Below are 21,596 nucleotides of genomic sequence, written 5' to 3'. Positions count from 1 at the left end.
TCAAATAAAAGGAGCAGCCAGCTTTATTCCTCTGTTAATTGCCACGTAGACCAATTTCTTACCACATGGCATGTTGGCTATAAATCTTAACAAGCAGTTTCAAATTGCCGCTATTATTGCTCATCAAGACCAAATAATCCCGGATGGTGTTCAGGGAAGCTTCTGTAACGCCTATCTCAAACAACTATTAATTCATCATTTCCATGGGGATGAAATTTCAAGCAACAACAACCAACTCCTCCACTGTTTAAACTGGGGGCCCACAGAAAAGATACAAAGCGACTGCAAGATGGGAAATTTCAAATAGTTCAAAGGACAAACTCTTCCCTATGGCAGCGGAGCAGCACTGGAGCAGTTTGCCCAGGGAGCAACCTCTATACTCAGAGAGCTTCGCACCTCAGGAGGTGGTGGACAACGCAATCCACCTCTGACACTATCCCTGCTTTCAGCAGAAGATTGGATAGGGTGACCCCCAGGGTCCCTTCTAATCCAAATTCTAATTAAAAGCATAGCTATCCTTGAGCAGTATGATTTTAGTATTTGATGCAGTCTAAGAAACAGTCTTTCTTGAGCAGATTTCAAATTCACAGTCAAAATACAGGGGCAATTCACTAGCTAAATATTTATTATTAAACTGACTTTTCCCCCCCCTATTGCTATTACTTTTTTAGGAAAGGATTTTGAATTAATAGCCCACTGAAATTGCTGCTTAATGGTATAAGCTCTGGAAAGGATGGGGGAGGCAACACCACCTACTTCCCTTCTCAAAAAAATAAGATAATGGCATAAACTCAAAAAAAATCACTTCAAACAGTATTAGCAGTACAGCTACACAAAGTCTATTCCCTTTAAATTTTTATTTAGTCTTCCCATATTTACTGTAGACAACGTTGTACCTAGGGAAATATCTGCTTCACTTCAAAGCTCTATTTGCCACTAGCTAGAAACCCTCTTCACAGTACTTAGTATACAATCTGAAAGATCTTTTGTTGATTCTTTCTTCAGACCTGTTAAAAGATTTTGTGTGGGCTCTCTCTTATAAAAAAAACACAAGCACCATTTATCATATTTGCACAATTTTACCAAGAGGTAAAACAGTAGTCAAAAGACTACTTATATGTTTTTATTCGATACTACATAATTAACTGGCTCTGCTTCTAAAGAACCAATTTAAAATTCTGCTCAAACCCAATATGACTTCTCCAAGCACTCTGTAATGTCTGTACTTCTCTGCTCATTTTCTATCCCTCCAGATGCCTGTATGAAAACGAAATAGTTTTTCCATAGATATCCACTTAATTTGTTACTAAGTTTTCAACATAACTTGGATCTCTCATTTGTATTTCCTATCTGGTTATACGGAAATATGCATATATATATAAAATAAAAATTGCTGATAAATAACTGCAGAGAGAGAGAAATCTCTTGGACTTGCAAAAAATTCATGACCCATTCCGAGATATTAAAGTCCCAACAACTACAGCAGTCATGTCTGCAACTTCCCACTCTTAAGTGCTTCACTGTATTTTTAGAACTGCATATCACATTTTTGTAGAGATGAAAGAACAAGTTTTCCATAATGCAAGCAATGCTAGTCCACACGTTCGTGTATCCTCTTACCTTGGATGCACTGCAGGGTTCCATCCTCAGCCCTTATTGTAAAGGTTTCACCTGGATTAACTTGAACCAAAAAGACCTGCCGAAAGAAAAACACATTTGTTTCACTGTGATCTTCAAAAATTAAATTTCCCCAACCCAACAACTGTGTAATCTGTACTTTGGAAGAGGTATGGGGGGCCGGGAGGGAACAGACTGGTGTCTTTGGGTACCAGCAGCATCCAAGAGCCAGTAAAGATTTAAAGCCTACCTACTCATCTAAATTTTCAGAGCTGAAATAAAGACATAACTCCGTTGCGTGCAGATGAGAATTATGGCTTCAGGTTCCACCACCAAACTCTTGACAGTGTGTTTAACTTGGCCAAATGCTGATAGCTAAGGACATAAATCTTTAGACCACTGGCACATGAAAGCAGAGAGCACATAAACTCCAGCATGCAGCACCCAGCCATACCTAGATTTCAAGTTCACAGGAATAAAAGTTTTTTTGTAGCATAAGGGGAGTTGATCCACTGTGTTTTTAAAAATTTATCCTTCAGTCCTACACATAACAGATCTCAGTTAAGCAAAATCCACAGACACACACAGTTCAATAGTTGCACACAGAACCAGTAATAAACTATTTATTTAGTAACAAATATAATATTTTTTTTAAATAATCAAAATATCACCTCAGTCTCTCATTGCTGAATTCTGCAGATGATGGGAATGCTACAAAGACCAGGAAGCACCAAAAGGCATCCCAGTTCAGCGTACGTTGTACTCATCTTTATTAATTTTCAGGTGTCTAAAATGATGGTTTTAAAACTTATCATTTAGATTTCTTTCTTCAATGGAGACTTTCACTGGGAACTAGTGATCACTTATCCCATGCTCTTGCTGCCTGTGAAACTTTTACTCAAACACACTTCTGTTAACTTTGCATTATCAGAAGTTCAATCAAAATCTGAATTAATTTTGGTATAAATTGAAAATTTAGATTTATATCTTTTTGTGAAAACTCTCTGTAAATTTAGGTCGGGTCTTTATATTCTGGGACACCTGCATGCAGAATTTAATCACTCAATCTGGAAAGACAGAATCTGAGTGAATGTTGTGTTTCTGAATTCCTTAAGCTAAATGCCTAAGATAATTATTACCTAGATGACCTTTCGAATTACAGTTATCCTACAGAAACTCATTATTCCAGCAACATTTTTAAAGCACAAACTGGAAATCAGAAAAATGACATATGAAAGCCGTTATTTTGTCCGCAACAATAATTTCTTGGGGAGCACAGATCAGGGTGGATCTCATCCAGCATACAGAGCACAATAGATGGTTCAGAAGAGATAAGAGGCATTCCATCCCTAATCTCCAAACAATCAACATCTAAGTGACAGCATTTAAGTGGTCTTTTGCTACAAATAGGTGTGGATTATCCACAACAGGTTACGGGCATCAGGTCAAAAGAAGTGCAGAACAAAGCAGTGTAATTCAGCTTAAAACAAAAAAAAAAAACAAACAACAACAAAAAAAACCAAAAAACCAAACAACCAAAAAAACCACACCAACCAAGAATACAGAAACCTGAACACAAAGAGGCAAAGAATCATAAAAATATTTCATTAGCTCATTTGCATTAGGTGTCTAAACCACCAGCTCTAAAAAGCTGGTTATTTATTAACAGGGTTGATTAACATAAACCAGATGCCCTAGCACACCATCACACCTCTGCAAGAACTTGGTCCAACTCCTCAAAACAGACCCTAACTAGACTGATGTCTCGTATATGAAAAGCTCCATCTTTTCCCTAAAGCGGGGAGTTGAGATTAATGGCAGATTTAAGACTGACCACGAGAAAGGGATTCCTCTTACTACACGGGGCACGTGTTGACCCCAGAGTTATCGGAAGGGCATGATTTACAAATTCCTTTTCAAGGAATCACTGCAAAAGGTCCATCACCAGCCCAAGTGTGCATTAGCACACCTGGTGTTGTGCTCTGAAAAGAATTCCTTGGGCTTCCACATTAAAAAAAGATTATATCCCCAATAAGAGCTGTTGCTTATGACAGTTGAAATGAAGCAGCATTATCCTTGTCTAATTACACAGGTTTTTAACAGAAACAAATTTGTTTCCATCAACAAATTTGTTTCCTGAAGGCGAGCAGCCGCCACGGCTTCATCCCCCACCCATGGGGAGAGCCTGGGACTTATACAGAATAGCTTCTATTAAAATGTTATATATATAGAAATAATTCCTTACTGACAGTTCCCAGAGTACAAGAACTTAAAGATTTCATATTTATTAAAAAAAACCAAAAAACAAACAAAAACAAACAAAAAAACCAAACAAAAAACCAAACAAACAAAAAAAAAAAACAAAAAACAAAACACCACACCCCTAAGCACTAGTTACTGTCACAAAACATGGGATTACGTTGGTCAGAAAGCAAAGTACCCCATTGCATGCTGCAGGATAACAACCATCTCTGCTTGGCATGTCTGGAGTAGAGACTATACTATTTTGCCCAAATTTTAAGCACAGCTCAAGACAAGAGACCACAAAACATTGTCACACAGGATCTTGAGGTTAAATATCAAATAGTTGAAAAATGTTATCCTTTCAATGTATTAGCTGTGCAATTAAGCCACAAGCCTTCTCAAAATGATATTGCTGCTGGGAAAAAAGTGCTTTATTCGGTCAATCAGTATTTGCAGCAAGTTCCACCGTGGTTTTCACCTAAAATCCAGTAAAACTAATCCTGGTTTCCCAACGTCTTGAGTAAGTTTTTCTAGCTTCAGTGTTCATAAAATTATATTTGTGAAATGTATACAATTTGTACCATCTCATCTCCTAACACTTTACAAGGCTGAAAGCCATAACCCATCTGGTTTTATTGAGATTTGGACATTTAAATATATACACAAGCACAAAGATTTTCAAAGGAGGTCAATGAGCTTGATTTCTACTAAACCAAGTAGGTCTTCTGCACCTAATGATGGCAGCCTCACCAGATCTGCACTTTCAGTGTAGACGGTTTTTGTGCTACAGAAGAAACACCAACATTTGTGAAATTCATTCACTTCAGCAAAATTTCAGAAAAATTAAGAGCCAAGGAGCAAGAAGAGAACCCAAGGCCCTGAGCTGCCAAGCCTTTGCATATAGCCGAAAAGACCGTTTCCAGCTGTGCAGGGTTCCTCAGAACAGTAAAGAAATCAACCTTCGGCTACAGTGGTACAGAAAATCACATGCTAAAACCAGTAACCATCAGTGCACGTAACAGAAGTTATATTGTAGGCAAGAACTGCACTGTAATAAAATATTGTAGCTATTGTTCCCTAAAATGTAAAAAAAATAAAGTAATAATTAAGTTCTGAAGGTATTAAGAGACATTCTTCTGCACCGATGCTCAAATTAGCTACCTTTGGAGCAGAAGAAAACACTTACGGGCTGTTGCTGGGGAGAATGCAGCTGTATGGATAGCAAACAGGAATAGCCGACCTGTGACTGATGTGGGTCAACACTGGAACAAGGGCTGGACGCAAAGGGAGGATGGTCGGCACGTGGGCAGGAGCAGCGATAAGGATGCTCCTTGGGCAAGACCCTCCGCTTGCCCCTCACCGCAGGCAGACCCCTTCCAGCAGGCTGTAACCCAGCCCCAGCCTCTCCTCTCCACCCAAAACTGGGGTACTGGGGTTTGCCCCCCCGTAATCCACTCCACCACCCAAAACCCCTCCGCACTCGCCCCACGCCGCGCATAACCCCCTGACAGCTTGCAATGGCAAAGCACCAACTAACGAGCTGCAGAGTTGAGGTCAAACCATTAAAACCAGTACGCATCGAGTATTAGATACTGGGCATTTTCCAGCCAACGCCCCCAATTTGTCACAATTGCCTGGGACAAATAATATCAAGGGACTACGCAACTTCTTTTGTTTATACACACTAAGTATGTCAAACTAATTCAAGGATTTATTTTTCCCCATGTCCTCCTAAACAGCAAAACCACATTCTGCAGCCTGGAACGCAGCTTTTCTCTTTCCTTTCTACACAGGGGATCTTCACAAGAACGCTTTGTTTCTGAAGCTTTTAATGAAAAATCTGAGGAAAGCAATAAAAAAGCCTAAAGATAACGTCTTTATTTTAATGAAAACAAACACAGATGATCTTTAATTGCCCTATGTCTCTTCCACTATTCATCATCCCGAGTATGCAGGTTTATGAGATGGCAACAAGAGGAGAGATAACTTGAAAAGTCACTTCGAGCCCACGCTGCTCCCCAGCAGCGTCACAAGGGTACAGTCCAATGTCCAGGGATGTTTCAGCCCAGTTCCAGTCCCCTGGCATCCTCGCACCCGAAAAGTTGGAGCTTGTAACAGCTGCAAGTAGGGTGTGAGCAGCACAATCCCAAGGCTTTCTCTTTTCCCTAAAAAGTACTCAGATGTTTGCTTTAGCAGTTTAATCCACTCAGTGTTGAAGCCCAGCCTTACCAGCTGCATCCTCAGAGAAAGTTTGCTATCTCCATAATGCACTTTTTTTTGCATTTATTTGCACTTAAGAATGTTATTATATTTTATTTAAAGTTGTGTTTGCTAAGACTGATTAATGTTACTAAGTTGCATAGTTACTCTAAATATTTATAATCACACACACTCCCAATTTGGCAATAATTGCTCTATGTCCAGACTAAGTTTTCCTGACGAGCCAAATGCACGTCACTTGTGTCCCCCTTGTTCCTACTATCCCACTCTCATGCCTACCGGGAGCAGGGAAGAGACTAATGAACCTGCCAGCAAAGTCTAACAGGGGCTTAAAGCTCAGGATCAGGAATATAAAACTATATACATTGTGGATAAACAGTCTCATACAAAGACAGAAAATGCTACCCGATAAGGACCAAGGGCATATGCTATTACCTATTTTGTATAGTATTGGTTTACTTATACAAGTGTTTTTTAAGCACACAGAAGAAAATTCACATTGAAAACAGGCCATCATCACCTAACTTGCTTTGCTGCAGATCACCTGTGAGTGCAGGTGCAGCAGCAGGTAGGAAGGCATTCACTTGCATCCATGTGATACAATACAATCCAATGCTTTCTTTAAAATATTTCCACTTTATGAGAACCTTTTCCTTGCTAAGGTCAAACAGCCACTTACGCTGCTTTGGCTTATTAAAACCCTGCCTTAAGCATTTTCCAACGTGGCAAGTTTTCCCTTCCCTGTTCAGGTATACCATGCTTCATACAGCTGGGGGGCATGGCATCATAGGCACCACCTGGGATCCAGCCACAGGTTCCTCACAGATGCTTTAAATTATTGAAGTCTACTGTATTTACAATTTCTACAGTGCATAACTTCTGGAATATATTGCATCTTTGGAAAAAAAAATAACCAAAACAACAACAACAAAAAAATCCACCACCAAAACCCCACAATAACCACTCAGGTCCATTCTCTATTCTACTTTAAAGCACTGTGCCCCAGATCCTGATAAATTTCCAGCTCTGTCCCAACAGGAAGGGCCAAAGAGCTCACACCATTCTGTGTGCAGTACTCTTCTCAGAAATGCATTCTTCCTCAGCCACACAGGAGCAGGTAGGATAAATACTTTCAACCTCTCTTCAGTAAGAAAAATTAGGGAACATGCTACATCTTAAACAATAAACAGTGACTTTTAAAAGTTAATACTTTGATAATAGTATTCTGGGTTAACTATCCCTTAATTTATCAGAAGTTAAACATGCTCCAAATAAGCAGTAAAAAATTCACACACAGCACTTCATACAGTGCCTGGGCTCCAGCCAAATAATGAAAAAACAGGGTTTGGTAAACAAAGAGCATGCAAGCAGAAAACTTGCTACACCACTGCAGGTGCAGTAAGTGAACCAAGATGAAATAAAACTTCCCAAACTAAATGGCCCAGCATTCTGTATAAATGTGCTATGGCACAGCTAGCTGCCCCTCCACTGTATACTCCAAGCTTTTTAGAGCTTGCAGCGGAGTACCTACAGGAAACCATTGAAATTCTTGGACCAAAAGGTTAATTATCACTCCCTGAATCCCCACAGGAGTTACAAGTGGATTAGAAGCAGAAGCAGAATAAGCGGCAGCTCTGGAAGGGACATGAAAGCATTAAACACAGTCAGCAGTAGTGGAAATTAAGTGTGGGAAACTTTAAAAATGAAAAAACCACTAGTGCTAGAAATGCCATTTTGGGTAGTCTAGAGAAGAGGGATTACTGTCAAGCAGGCAGAGACATTCCTAGCTCTGCCCTGTACAGCTCGGCAGCACTTACCCCAGGAGGATAAAACAATTGAATGTTCCTATGCAATTGTCTTACAAGAGAGGACTGTTTACTGGCAGAATTGCCTTTTGCATCGCTCTCCATCCGGCTGCTGGTAAAGCTAAGGTGTTTTACCAGCTCCACCCTGCTCTTTTCTACATATGTAAGAACTGCTCTTTGGGAAAAGCCTCTTCTCTGAAGCTCAGAATTTCCAGGTACAGCTTATAGCACAGCTCTACCATGGCTGAGGCCGTAAGGGCGAGCAACGACAAGCGCACCCAGCGCATCTCATGAGAAGTACGTACCGCCAGCTCCAGAGCACGAGGCACTGACCTGCCTGCTGGCCACGCTGCAGGCTGGAAACCTCCACGTGCCTCGACTCCCACCAGCTGAGCCGCGATGCTTTCTTACCACCAGCTTCTAATACAGACTGTAATTACACCCTGGAAAAGCACATGTCCTTATAAAACTAGCAGCTATTTATGGAGTAATATAAACCTTCTCGAGTAAGGAAGTCATTCTTACGTGAATCTAATCTGAAGGCTGTTCTGCCTTACAAGTAACTAAGATAAATCCCTTTCAACAAACACGTAACATTTGCTCCTACATTACATACAAATCATGTTAAGAACAACTAACATAGTCCATTTGCTGCTATTATATGCAAAGACCAAACAAAGCCTCCTTTATTCCAATTTCATTCCGTTTTAGAACTGTACTTTTAAGAAGTGAAGACATTGGCTAAAGCTTCAAGAATAGGATTAAAATGATAAAGCATAAAGGCAGCTAAGCATTGCAACATATGAGGGCAGATCCAGACTAAAGGCCAAAAAAAGTCTCACAGAAAACTGGTATTACAACAAGTACTTAAAGAGTTAAGGTGACGAGGCCTACGAGCATCATCCAACAAACGTTTATGCAGAAAAGGAACTGGGGCCCAGAACTGTTCTGCGGAGTCATATCTGCATAGCACCGCAAAAGCAAAAGTAACACACTTGCAGTACATCAGCAATTCTTTTTTCCCCAAAACATTAGATGAGAAGCTAGTGTAAAGACAATGGAGGCATCCGCCAAGCAAAGCTGCTGAATCGTCACTGATGCAGAAATTCAAAGAAGGGACTTAGAGCCTCTTCTCAAAGGAGGACTCAGAAGACTTCATTTATTCTTGCTGTAATACAGAAGGACCTGCTGGACAGTCTAACCTGATAAATGGTTTCCAGCAATGAGGAAAAGGCATATTTAAGGAACAATTATCCTATCCAATATCAGTAAGATTGTGCCTTCACTTAAGCATATTAATATTGGACTTGGTAAATAGAGCCATTAAAAGCTTTCTTTTCTATTTTTTCAAGTTGAAGCACACTGTGCAGAAATGACTTTAAAAAAAATAATAATCACAGCAACAAAAATCTATCGTACTGAAAACCCAGATAAGCAGACAGACTTAGAAGCTTACAAGAAAAGCGGAAATTATTCTTCCTCGAGGTTGGTGTAGCTCAAAACACAGCTTGGAGGGAGGAACAAATGATCAAGGGAATGGGAAGTAACAGAATGACATTTTATACTGATTCATGAAGGACAGCTTATTTCCACCTTGGTTAAAATACTTTGCTGAAATGTCTCAAATCAGGAGGGAACCAAATTGAGTAACACAGAAAAATTGCTATGGTAGATGTTCTACAAAGAGAAACATTAACCCAAGATGACAGGTTTGGGAATCTACCAACTATCAGCTTCAACCTCCAGGCTGTATCCCGACATGAAGGCATCGCTGTGGTCTTGTAATCATTCCACCTACCTCTGATCAAGCTTATTAGAGAACATCTCCTAGAAAAATACGAAAGCAACTATAAACCTGCCTTCCTTCAAAAGCCCACTCAAAATTCACTTCTGCCCCTCTAAGGTTTATAATGAAGCACAGGGTAATACATAGGACTGTTGGAATCAGTACACTTAGGTAAGCAGAGAATAGCAGACATCACAGGACTCTTATCTTCAATTCTCCATTTCTTTCCTTCTTCCTTTTTTTTTTTTTTTTTTTTTTTACAATCTCAGCATTTTTGTTTTAAGTTCTTAAAATCTCATCACAAACACTAGCAAGATGTGCTAGCTGTTGTCCAGACAAGTAAATCATGAGACTAAATTTCTGCAAAGCCCTCAAATATGTAGCATTTATAGCTATTATTTCAGTCCTACTGTTTTAACTTTAATTAACACACATGCAAATAATCACATTAAATTTAATGGTACACTTAAAGCACTGCTTTTAATGTCTTTCCAGTGTAAGGGCAGATTTCTGCCTTCCAGGAAATACTTTGCCCTCACTAGTGCTAGGCAAAACCATCTTCCCATCTTCAAAATCCCTTGGTGGCCCAGAAATAGTTTCTTTAAACCAGCCATTTTCTGCAAAGCTCACTGACCTGCTGGGATCCATCGCCATTCACAATGTGAGGCATCATGGCTACCTCCCCGTTCAGCAACGGTGGCAGCTCCAGCGGAATTTGGTCGGTCATCATCATTGTGACGTACATTCATGGAGAATTTTCCTCAACGGGCTTCCTGCAAGAGAAGCATCAGTTAAAGACCTTGGAAAACCCACTTGTACTTTAGAAGGTCACTGGCATCCGCGTGGATTTTGCCATTAAGGTAGCAACCTAGGCAGGACACCTGCTTTTGTAAAACAGGATGCATATGAGAACTTGAGGCACTGAACAGAGGTTTTAACTGTTAGATCGAGAGCATGGAAAGTCAAGTTTCCATGCAAGAATTCCAAAAACCAACTAGCCAGATTTCCACTCTTTCCCACGATTAAAATCCCCAGCCCTCATCGCACCGCTGAAACAGGCAAGTTCCAAGACACTTTGAGGGAGATTTGCTCTGTTCCTAGAAATCAGCATCCCGCTTGCTACCACAGCTCTGGGAACTACATCAACCACGTGGTTAAGATGTTACATCCGTTTCACTCGATAGCCACAGTTCAAAGCCAAACGCCTTTATTTTCTTTCTAAGGCCCTGTAAACAGTGTGAACTGCCACCTATAATTCAAAGGGCAGGCGCCCGACTTCCACTTAATCATGATCCAAAGGGTTAAGGTTTCTGCTGAAGGGAGACAACACATCCCCCATGCTCTGAACACCTTGCACTATGCACAGGACAACAAAAGATGATCTCCCTTAAGGATTTGTGAAGAATCACATATCACTTCCAGCACACCCTCCCCCTTCACAGCTAATTGATGTAATACGTAAGCATCACTAAAACCGCAGGGAGATTGCTTTGTAAAAACAAGTTTTAATTCAGCATTAAGAGTACCATCATACTGTTTTATGGGGCAATAATCCAGTTCTTTAGTGAATAGGATGGATGACCTAATCACATAGCTTATCTAGACTTCTGCAAAAGAACTCCTAAGCAAAGCAAACTTACAGGTCCAGTGCTGATCAGGCAGCCTCCTTAGTACCTCTCATGCCAGAGAATCCTGAAGTCCTCCTGAATAATTTCATATACATCACAAATTCAAGTTAGAGAAAAAAAATATGCTGCGACTTAGGTGGCTGGTAACAGCCAGGTAATCAGCTGGCACAAGACCACCAGAGTATAGAGAGCGGAATTTTGGGCAAAGAGCAACAGGAAAATCCCCCTTCATGAGGAAAGTGCTGTGGGATCTAGTATTTACATGCAGTACTTGACTACAGAGCCATAAACCTGGAGTTTAATTCATCTGCTCCAGAGGGGACGAAGGTCTGCGCCAACCTCACCAGGGTTGGAGCATGTGCTTCCATCGATGCTGCACGCTGCAAACCCAACACCCCCGTACCTGCTCTGCCTCCAGGTGCTGCTAGGCTTTAAATTTAGATTTGGGGTTTTTTTGGTTTTTTGTTTGTTTGTTTATTTTAGTTTAACAACCAAACCAATAGTTTAGTTGAAATACACTCTTCTTCATTTTCATCAACCTCTTCCAGAGCTCGTCGCAACCCCATCACCTGTAGAGTGACTTGATCAGAAACATCAGCCTGACCAGGAGGTGGTACTCCAGCTCCTCAACAGGACCACTTGTGTGACTTGAAAGTGATGGCGGTGCCCACACAGACTGAATCACGTCTATCCTTTCATTCTTATCACAAGGGCCCCCTTCACATCTAAGTGGTAACGGAAGACTAAAAGTGAATTTGTTTTTCAGAAGACAGGCAAACTTAGCTCTGTTACCTCCAGCCATACATCTCCAGACAAGCATTTTAATTTAAGTCAGTACCAAATTTAGCACGACTCTCACATCTCTTCCCTATGTTCTTATCCGTGTGAAAACGCCACTTTCCTAACCATCACTTCACTGAGATATAAACTATTCACTGAGAGGCAATCTATTTTCATCCACCTTTAAAAGAAATCCCTCCTTTTACTTGAGACTGAATTACAGGAAAGAAGTTCTCAGAAAGCTTGAGACACAGTTGTCAAGAGGATGGTACAGCCACAGCCGGGTTTTAAGCCCCATCTCCTGCCTGCATCAACTGCTTTATCCCAGAGTCTGGCAGTGTTTTAGTCCTGCTGTCACCCCTACCCTGAATCATCTGCCCTGCAGTGCGTATACCCATGGAGTAAGGAGTAAGGACGCTTACTAAACACTTCCGTAGCCCATAGGATCTCCGGCACCAATTTATCGGTGACCAAAGCCTCCCTGGCTTAGCCATTCAAAGCTCTGACCCAACTGTTATATGGGCTACAGAAATCTGTCCGATAGCCCACAAGTTTTGCTCAACACATTTTCCCTCTGAAGTTTTGCAATATCTTCCTAAACCTTTTGCTTCTCACCCCTTTACAGTCTCAGGTTTTAATTTTGAGAAAGATCCAAGCCTATAACCCATACTCATAGGTGTTGGGTTTGGGGGGTGGAGGGGAAGGAGTGGGGCAGTGTGATTTGGGTTTTTGTTCATTTGTTTAAAATTATGAGGAAGAAGAGAACGTGTGAGTTCTTGAACCATTTCTTAAATGCTTGGGATTAAGAAAAGGACTGAAAAAGCCTAATACTGAACAACAGTGAGAACACGACTTCACAGGTTTCAATGGAAACAGGCAGATTTAGTCAATAGTCAGCTGCACCTCAAACTACATTGGTTATACATGTAGTTATGTATCTATAGTTTTTGTGTGTGTATACATATATATATTCAAATATAAATAAAGATGATTTTAAAATAATGCAATGTTCATAGGAACAATTTTAAACTCATATAAAACAACGCCCCCCTCCCCCAAATGACACGTTCATCTAGTCCAAATCTGAAAGCCCCAGCTTTAACAGAGTTTAAGCGTCACGCCGATGCTATTTTCTTAAGGAAAAAAAGCCAGACTGTAGCTTGAAGCTACATATTTTCCTAGTAATATTTCCATTCCAGGCACAACAACCAATATGTTGACATTTATTTGCTACATGTCATTATTTAAAGTTTTACAGCTGCATTCCTTTTGCTTTATTAATGGTTTGTCACTACAGCCATGTCTACACTTGCCTCACTTTAAAGGGGAAAAAAAAAGAAAAAGAAATAAAAAGGGCTTCCTTTATTTGTCAGGTCTGGTAAGACCCCGCCAGAGGTAATGCCAGCAACAGTACTAGCTACACAGCACAGCTGGCCACAGGCATTTTTTTAGCGGTATTTCACATAGATGTACTCCATGCAGAGTTAGATGAGACGGGGTTAAAACATCTACCATGAGACTGGCAGACTTCACACCAAAGCCAAAACCTTTGGAAACAGGCTTCACACACTTTTTTAACTTATTTGCTCATCCATCCTACTCAAAACAGGTTTATCACCTTGCATTCACACCCCTCCCAAAACCTAGCATTCCCCCTACCTCAGGGGATGCTCCTATAAGCAAAATTGATTAATACAAAGGAGGTGAGGTTTGAACACAAGCACTTTCTTCTTCCTGTAAATTCAGGAACATCGCTGGAAGAAAACACCAGACAAGGACTCAAAGAATCAGGTCACATTTCAGGATATGAGAACTCTTCCTTAGCTAAAATATGACCTGCCAAATACTAACCCACAGCTTTTTTTTCAGGTACTAACTCAAATTTGGGGTTTTGTCTAGAAAGCTGACTATATTTAAATTTAAAAAAGGTATTTCCTGTGCGTCTACATTCCCTAGGTTTGGCTGGGACGTACCACAGCAACGCCAACATGGAGCGAGAGGCTGCATCTCCCTGTCTAGCTACCTCCAGGAATACAGGAAATCACAGCTTCCCATCTTGCTGTAGAGCAAGGAAGAAGAAATAACCATCCAAGTCTGATGTTTCTCTTCCCAAACCAAACTTCCAAACCTTTTGATGTTTGCAAGTTACTGTTAAAACCTGATTTTCAATTCAGTACTGCAGTCTTCTACTGATGACCGAGATGACTCCGTTTCCTTAAATTAATTCAATATGTGAATTACTAATACATAAATTAGTTGCACATGGCACTAGAGAGAAAATTAAAACACACAGAAGAACAAAGTGTAACCATCTAAAAACCAATGTCCATGTATGGTGAATTAATATGACCCAACAGGTTACGTCAGAGTTCTCCTGAAATTCCAAAAGATGTGAACCACATCAAGATACCCAAGTCCCACTTTTCCTAGAAGGTTTTACCCATGCTATTAATGGGGGTATAAGCCAAGAACATTTTTCTTTTTGTGATTTTTTTTCCACCTTCTGACTTTTACAAACCCGAAGAACCTCTTCCAGCTATGGCAGACAAATTCAGAGAACCTGGCAAAAGCAAGAGGAGGTCTGAATATTCAGTCCTGTGACCGCTCTGTGCAAAGGCTCAATTTTTATTTCCCTGCAGCAGACCACTAAAAGCTACTGAACAAAGCGTTCTGCTTTTTTATCAGAATCATCTGGAATTACAGAAGTTGTACTAGAAAGATGACAGATAGCTTTCCGATACCTTGTAGAGCCCCATAACCTGGTTTATTTAATATACGACAAAAATCCAGTAGTAAACGCACATTTGCACTCTTGCAGTGCTTATTTAGGGTTATTCCACCTGATTAAAAAAGAACATACTGCATAAAGAGTAAGAAGCCACACCACCTTCAACCCTAGCATTACTATTGAAAAGATTTGAAACACACACAATACAAAAACTTCAAAAGGAAGAATTTTCTCTTTCCAGCCTAAAAAAAAAAAAAACCTTACAATTGCAACATGATGAAGTTCACACACAGACGGTGCATACACACACACACACCCCCCCAAACAGTGCATGCAGCAATTAATAAACAAGCAAACAAAAGCTCCTCAGATTTTCTACAGGAGTTATCCTCTGGCATGACGAGCAATTTGTCCATGGCCCCGCCACCTCCCGAACCAGCTGTGACCACAGCCCCTCCTGGCCACCAGCCACATCGTTGAACAAGACCATCCATTCCCCAAACCGCTTTCCATGAGATTAAGCTCAAATGCTACTCGGCAATGGGAACCATCACAGAAAGCCAGAGGCGCACTGGTGTTCAACCTTCCCTTCCTAAACTTAGGATAAATGTCTAATTGCCACGATCAGTAACCATAAGCTATCCTGCCTTTGTAACAAACCCCAGAAATTACATTGTATTGGCATGTGTGGTATACACGTGTCCAATCCCCCTGAAGAAAATTAACCTAAAGCATTCCTTGTAAAGACAACTCAGACACTGAGAGTAGTTTCAAAGATGACAGAATCTATTACCCAACAAAAAGTAGTTTTCTTGAAATAGAAATTTTCTCCACTAATCCTTCAAAATCGTAAAACACATGCCATTCAGGTTGGGGAGAGGCTTGTGACAGAACCATATATTTCAGGTTGTTTTTTTTTAAATATCAGGTTATATAGTCTAATATGAGCTCCTTTCTACCATTATTTTTTATATATACGTATGTATATATGAGCCCCTCTTCTACCATTCTGCATGTACTGAGTGATCTTCTCTTGCACAGCAGTTGATACACTGATCAAAGAAGTAATCCAACCCATCAGGAACTTCCTTGGTAGTTTACAACGATGGGAAAAGCTAGTTCAGGTGTGACATCAAAAGCCAGTCTTTTGATGATATAACTGATCTAATGACCAGCAGTCACTTAAAATGTGACTATTTCTCCCCCCCAACAAGCCATTTTCCATGGCTTGTCCTGGGGCAAACCAGGTTCTGCAATGAGGACATTCAGAAATTGGCAGTTCTCTGACCACAGAAGGAAATTATTTGTGATATCTGATCTGCGTCCTCCAAACCACATCCTAATAGCACGACCAGCCCAAGCCCTCCACCACCATCTCCAGTTAGTTTGAACAGACAGGTTCCCCCATCCACTGTACTACACTGACCCTCAAACACTTGTGTTGGTATAACCGGGACAAGAGGAAGTAGGAGTTGCTTAAAACTGTTTTGCCATGGTTAAAAAATATGTATGGAATCACAGGCTCATGTCAGAGGGAGCCCCACTTAGCACCACTGAGAAGTCAAACATGGCTTTAGAAACACAGGCCCTGAAAACAGGGAAGACTCAAATATTTCTAGAAGAAATCTCACTTTTGGAAAGAAATACAGTGAAATGCAATGACAATAAGAAAATCCTTTTGCATTCACAGCAGCCATTACCTGCAGGACACGTTATTCTTCTTCCATAAAAAGAAATATTCTTGGAACCATTTGCTATTTTCGAGGAGTTTTTATGTGGAATTGAAGAACATATCAAAGTCTGGTGTGTCAAATCATGTCACTGCTGATCATTATACAGTTGAAGAAATGGGTGCTTGTTCCAGAGACATTTTGAACAAACTCAACAATAACTAGAGAGAAAAATAACTAGGAAAAAAATTGCTAGTATGTACAAATAGAACATGTATACGCACCCCATTTACTTATTAGTACGCAGAAGTACTCAGACACTAAGAATTTAAAACGAGGACATGACCCACAAGGAAGGCTCCAAATGAGAAGTGCTTCTTCTGCACATTACTGTTGGTGCTGGTGTTTGCACGCAAGAGATGAAAGAACTTACACACAGCCCCGTTTTCCTATTGTATTTTGTACAGCACATGTTGAAATTTAAGATTAATTAAAACATACATAATGCAATTATTTTCACTGAAAAGCAGAGCAGTAAATATAGCTGCTTTCAAGAGACTCTTGCCATGGCTTGCCACTTGAATTCAAAAAGGAGTGGTAATAATTGTTCATGTAGAAAAGCCTCTTGAGACATGAGCAGTACCTGGAGGTATGTGCACAGATGGTTGGTCAAGGCACAAACAGTCTGGAATTTGTCTTGTCTGATGTGCGTTCATTAGTTTAGTTAAATCACATCCGTCTGAAGAGCGACTGAAACCTGAAAGCATTCTTTCTCTGTTTAATTGCAAACATAGCAGATTAATTTGAAAGCATCCAAACAGACGGGCTTCCTCGTAACAATTTTGAAGAAATACATGCAATTTTAAAAAATCTGTTATGACAAAAGAAAACAGATTGCAGGGAATGCATACCTACAAAGCTCACTGGCATTTTATGAAGAGGTAGTAAAATGCCTGCCACTTGTTCTCTGTGCCATTTCACAGACAAGGCCACCAGTAGCTGGATCCTACCTCCAGCAAGCTGAAAAGCATAAACATCCTCTCAAAACATAACCACTGTAATTAATCAGTGGGTTTATTCCCCTCTAGTTTATTTTTATTTTAAATAACAACACATTTCAATGTCCATAGTACATTCCATCTCTAAAGATGGAATTATCAGCAGTATTCAATTCTATAGGGGATCAAGGAAAGTTAATGGTGTTTTTCCCCACACTGGTGTGAGATTATTAAGGCTGCTAACCGAACGGTAATGGTATGATGATTTTCAGTAGTTTGCATTTATTTAGACCTAAAATTTGACCTTAAGTTTTCAAGACTTGAAACTCCATTATTTTAAAAAACAACCATTTTGCAATGCAACCAGCTGCATACCCCTCACAGGAAAGGTTTGTAATCTAGTAACAGACAAACTATAAAAAAAAAGGTCCCTAGCTCAACCTTAGGATGAAATGGAATAACCAAATAACTTCAAACACATACCAGAACCGAGCATCAGGAATGGGGAGATCAGGTCAAACGGCATTATGCAGGAGTGTCGTATTTCACAAGGCAAGTACAACTAATCAGCATATAATAGCTCTGATGAAATACCAGAATAAAGCAAGCTGGTGCACAAAGGAGTCTTTTACCAAAGGAAAACTTCACGCCACTAGGTTTTTTTTTTTTCTCCCCCCCCCTCTCCGATTTTCCGGAGGGGAATCTTGTGAAAACTTGTGTAGGAAAAGGCAGCCCACCCTGCTCCCACCACCGCACACACCTGGGGTGCGCACGTGCCCCGAAGGCAGTCATATTCGGGTGAAAACGTCATGGCGCTAGATTTAAGGGAATAAAATACACCAGAAGTGAAACAGATCTCCAAAATTTTTATTAGGCTTATATTAGCTACGGCTGAGCAGAAAGCCACAGGCATACAAGCTAATCCAACGGCTCTATGGCGTTCTCACTTCTGCATATAGTATTATAGCAGCAAATTCATCTCGTGCTCAAAATCAATTCTAAAATGTGCAAACACACCACGGTTACAGCCTGCACCATTGGCATAAGAGCAAGCTACACAGAGAAAACTTGTATACAAGTTGCTCTCACCATTTGGGTTTCTCTGTGCTTTCTCTTCCATCTAAAAATTAAGTTAGTCATTTTTGCTATTTATATTCCTTTCCTTCTACCATGCCTTCACACCTTTCTTTCCTCACCTTCCTCCATATTAATCACAACAGATAAAGGGAACTCACGAGGGATACAGTTGCAAAAATAGAGAAGTTTTCAGGCACACAATTCTCACAGTATTTCATAGCACTTCTTCCAAACAGCAATAGGCTGAGGTTAACTCTTCTTGCACAACAGTGGCCAATTATTTTTTTCCACCATTTTTTGTATTGTTGTTTCTTTACATTTTTAATTTGAATCTTTTACATTTTAAAAATGTCTATTTAGAATATTTGCTCTGGCACAATTTGCTTTAAATAGTAACTACTGTAAACCTTTTTTTAAAGGGAAATTAATTTATGCAATTCAAAAAATACAAGCAGTAATCAACATTTCGAACTAATTTGTTCCTGCTTGTCCACCCTCGCAGAAACAGTTGAGTAAGAGAGTTCCGGATGCTGATCAATCGACAGCTGTACAATATACTACCGACTGCACTCAGCGTCTCTGCTTTTCTAGAAGCCCAGAAGCCACATCTAACAGGACAGGCATGAAGCGGGACCTTTCTGCTTCACTGACATCTTCCTCTCCACCGGTCAGCAGGAGAAGACAGAGCTCTTCCAGCTGCGGTCCCCACGCGTGCCAGGGCGAGGAGGGGAGGATGAGAGTGCCCCGACAGCTCTCCATCCCACAGCACAAAAACTGGTCCCCTAATGGCAAAGAGCTATTTTGTGCAACAGAGACAACACCACGCGTTTCCTAACGAAGTGACAATCCTTTTCAGGTTCTCTACGCTCTATATTGCCTCTGACAAAAGCAATTTGTAAATGAAATTCACAACGTCACAAAAGATATTCAGTAAGCTTCAACACTGTTTCAAGCAAATACCAAATTATTCCAACTATTTGCTTGAGGAGGAACAAACCCCTTCAATCCAGACTTACATCTGTCTAGAATTTGGGCCCCAGATCCTGCAGACTTTTGCAGTAGGGTACAGCTTTATGCACTCTTAATAGTTTTACTAGCGGCGTACTTAAGTACTGAACTCCCCTGGACCAGGGCTGTGACCCCGTGCACATGCCCAGGGACACGGGCAAAAGCTCTACACAAAGAGAAGTTCTTGCACAAAGGTGCAAGTCAGATAAGGCATATGCTTCATCTGTTTGCTTTCTTCCTCCATTTAATAGCCAAAGTATTAATCACGGTTAGAGGCTGATAAGCATAGCATTTGGCGATAAATACACTCCCCTTCAACGCTGCTCTCTCACATAATCTCTCTGCAATAATATCACAAAGACCTTGGTTATCTCTTCTAGAGCTCCTATGATGTGGAGAGTCTACTGAAATCAATGGGGTGGGTTTGGGGTTTTTTTTACCACTAATTAAACTATGAAAAAAAAAAAAAAAGAAAAGGATATCTATCATATCAATCTGCAGCGCTTAAAAGCACGCATACCAAATTCCATTTACAACAGGGTTTCAGCACACCTTTGTGCAAGAGAAACTTTTTTGTTGTCGCCATTCACCGCTAACCTGACTCCAGGCTGACGCTGCACTGACAAAGTGGCTCATTGTGTTATTGTGGGAAACGGCTTTGGAGAGATCTCCCATTCAGCCCCGGGATTCAAGAACAGGCATTCACACGGAGCGGCCGCTGCAAGGGAGCACCTCTGGATGGCTGCCGGAGAAGTTTCTCATGTAGAAGGAAAGTTGAACCCATTATTATCATCGTGCCCACAGGATCTAAGTGCCTAAACTGCATGATTAACAAAAAAACTCAACCCAAAAGCCACCACCCAAACCCCATCACTCTAGAACTTTTCAGCATCAGGAGAAAAAAATTAAAGTTTTTCTTCGCCATCCCTCACTTTCACAGAACATGAAGTAAAATTTGCAAGAGTTTTTTACTTTTCTGGACTGCTTCATGAAAATGAAGATAGTATGCTACCTAAGAAGGTTTCTCTTAATTTGAGATAGACAGGAATTTATATTAAAAAAAAAAAAACAACACCCAAAAAACACCAAAACCAAACCACCAACCCAAAACCCACAAAGAAAAAAGACACCACACACACAAAATCATCAAATCATTGTTGTATTTTTGATTGAGTAATTTGGGTATCCAGCACCTTACAGGAAAGCAGCCTCTCCCTACTCCAGGTATCTGATCTTTATCTCCTATCATAATAAAGCATCAAGGAATCAAAACCACCGGATCTTTAAATGCAGAGTACTAGGTGGGTTTGTTTTCTTTAAGGTGGGAAGACATAGGGTCTCTATTTATCTCGATAGAAAATGCTGGATCTCCATCATGCTGAATATGCCAACTGATGCAGCTATAAAGCTCAAATTATCTATTACATAGTTTAAAAGGGAAAACCTTTGGGTTTTGTCACCTGCCTGAAATGGGGCAGTTTTTAAAATAGACTGGAGGAGAAATGAAGTTCTGTTGACACAGCAGGAGACAGTCCAGTGGGGTTACCAGCACTCAGGTTGTCCGCATCCAATTTAACTCTGAATCCTCACCCTTCTAATTAAGTTTAATTCCCGCTCTCTGCCAATTCATTCAGGCAACGGAAGGCTGAAAGTTATTGCCAATAAAAATAAATCGGTATTGTTCTTTGATAACAAGCAACGCAGTAAAGCACTGGACAACTTGCATTATGAAATGGGAAACCAACATAATTTTTAAAAATTACACCAAAGCCAGCAGTGTTGGTTGAAAGGCAGCCACGTGGCATGGTGCCAGGGAGACAGATGCTCTCTCCTCCGCCTGCCCTGGGTGCAGTCAAAAGGCAACAGCCCAAATCCTATAACTCCTAGTTATCGGAGTTACTCATTACTAAGTTATAAGTCTACTAAGTTCTAAGTCTTTGTTAATTAAAATTTCCTAATATTTCACCTATTGACTTTGATACTACAGCTTTCAGTGTTAGCAGAACATGAAGAGATAATAGCAGTACTGGAGGGT

General features: G+C 40.5%; 1 protein-coding gene across 2 annotated transcripts in view; it reads right to left on the bottom strand.

Annotated features, from left to right (window-relative positions):
* FNDC3B (fibronectin type III domain containing 3B) overlaps positions 1 to 21,596 on the bottom strand; it is a 212,079-nt gene that overhangs the window by 161,094 nt on the left and 29,389 nt on the right. For both annotated transcript variants that reach the window (XM_030028612.2, XM_030028613.2), the window contains exons 2-3: positions 10,307 to 10,445; positions 1,621 to 1,696 (exon numbers count right to left, since the gene is read on the bottom strand). In XM_030028612.2, coding sequence (XP_029884472.1) covers positions 1,621 to 1,696; positions 10,307 to 10,417 — 187 coding nt within the window. In that variant the 5' untranslated portion in view covers positions 10,418 to 10,445. The remainder of the gene's footprint in view (positions 1 to 1,620; positions 1,697 to 10,306; positions 10,446 to 21,596) is intronic.

Source organism: Aquila chrysaetos, chromosome 10, assembly GCF_900496995.4.
Source record: "Aquila chrysaetos chrysaetos chromosome 10, bAquChr1.4, whole genome shotgun sequence".
Classification (NCBI taxonomy): domain Eukaryota; kingdom Metazoa; phylum Chordata; class Aves; order Accipitriformes; family Accipitridae; genus Aquila; species Aquila chrysaetos.
The sequence above is the reverse complement of the archived record's forward strand: the minus strand, read 5'-3'. Positions and strand labels throughout refer to the sequence as shown.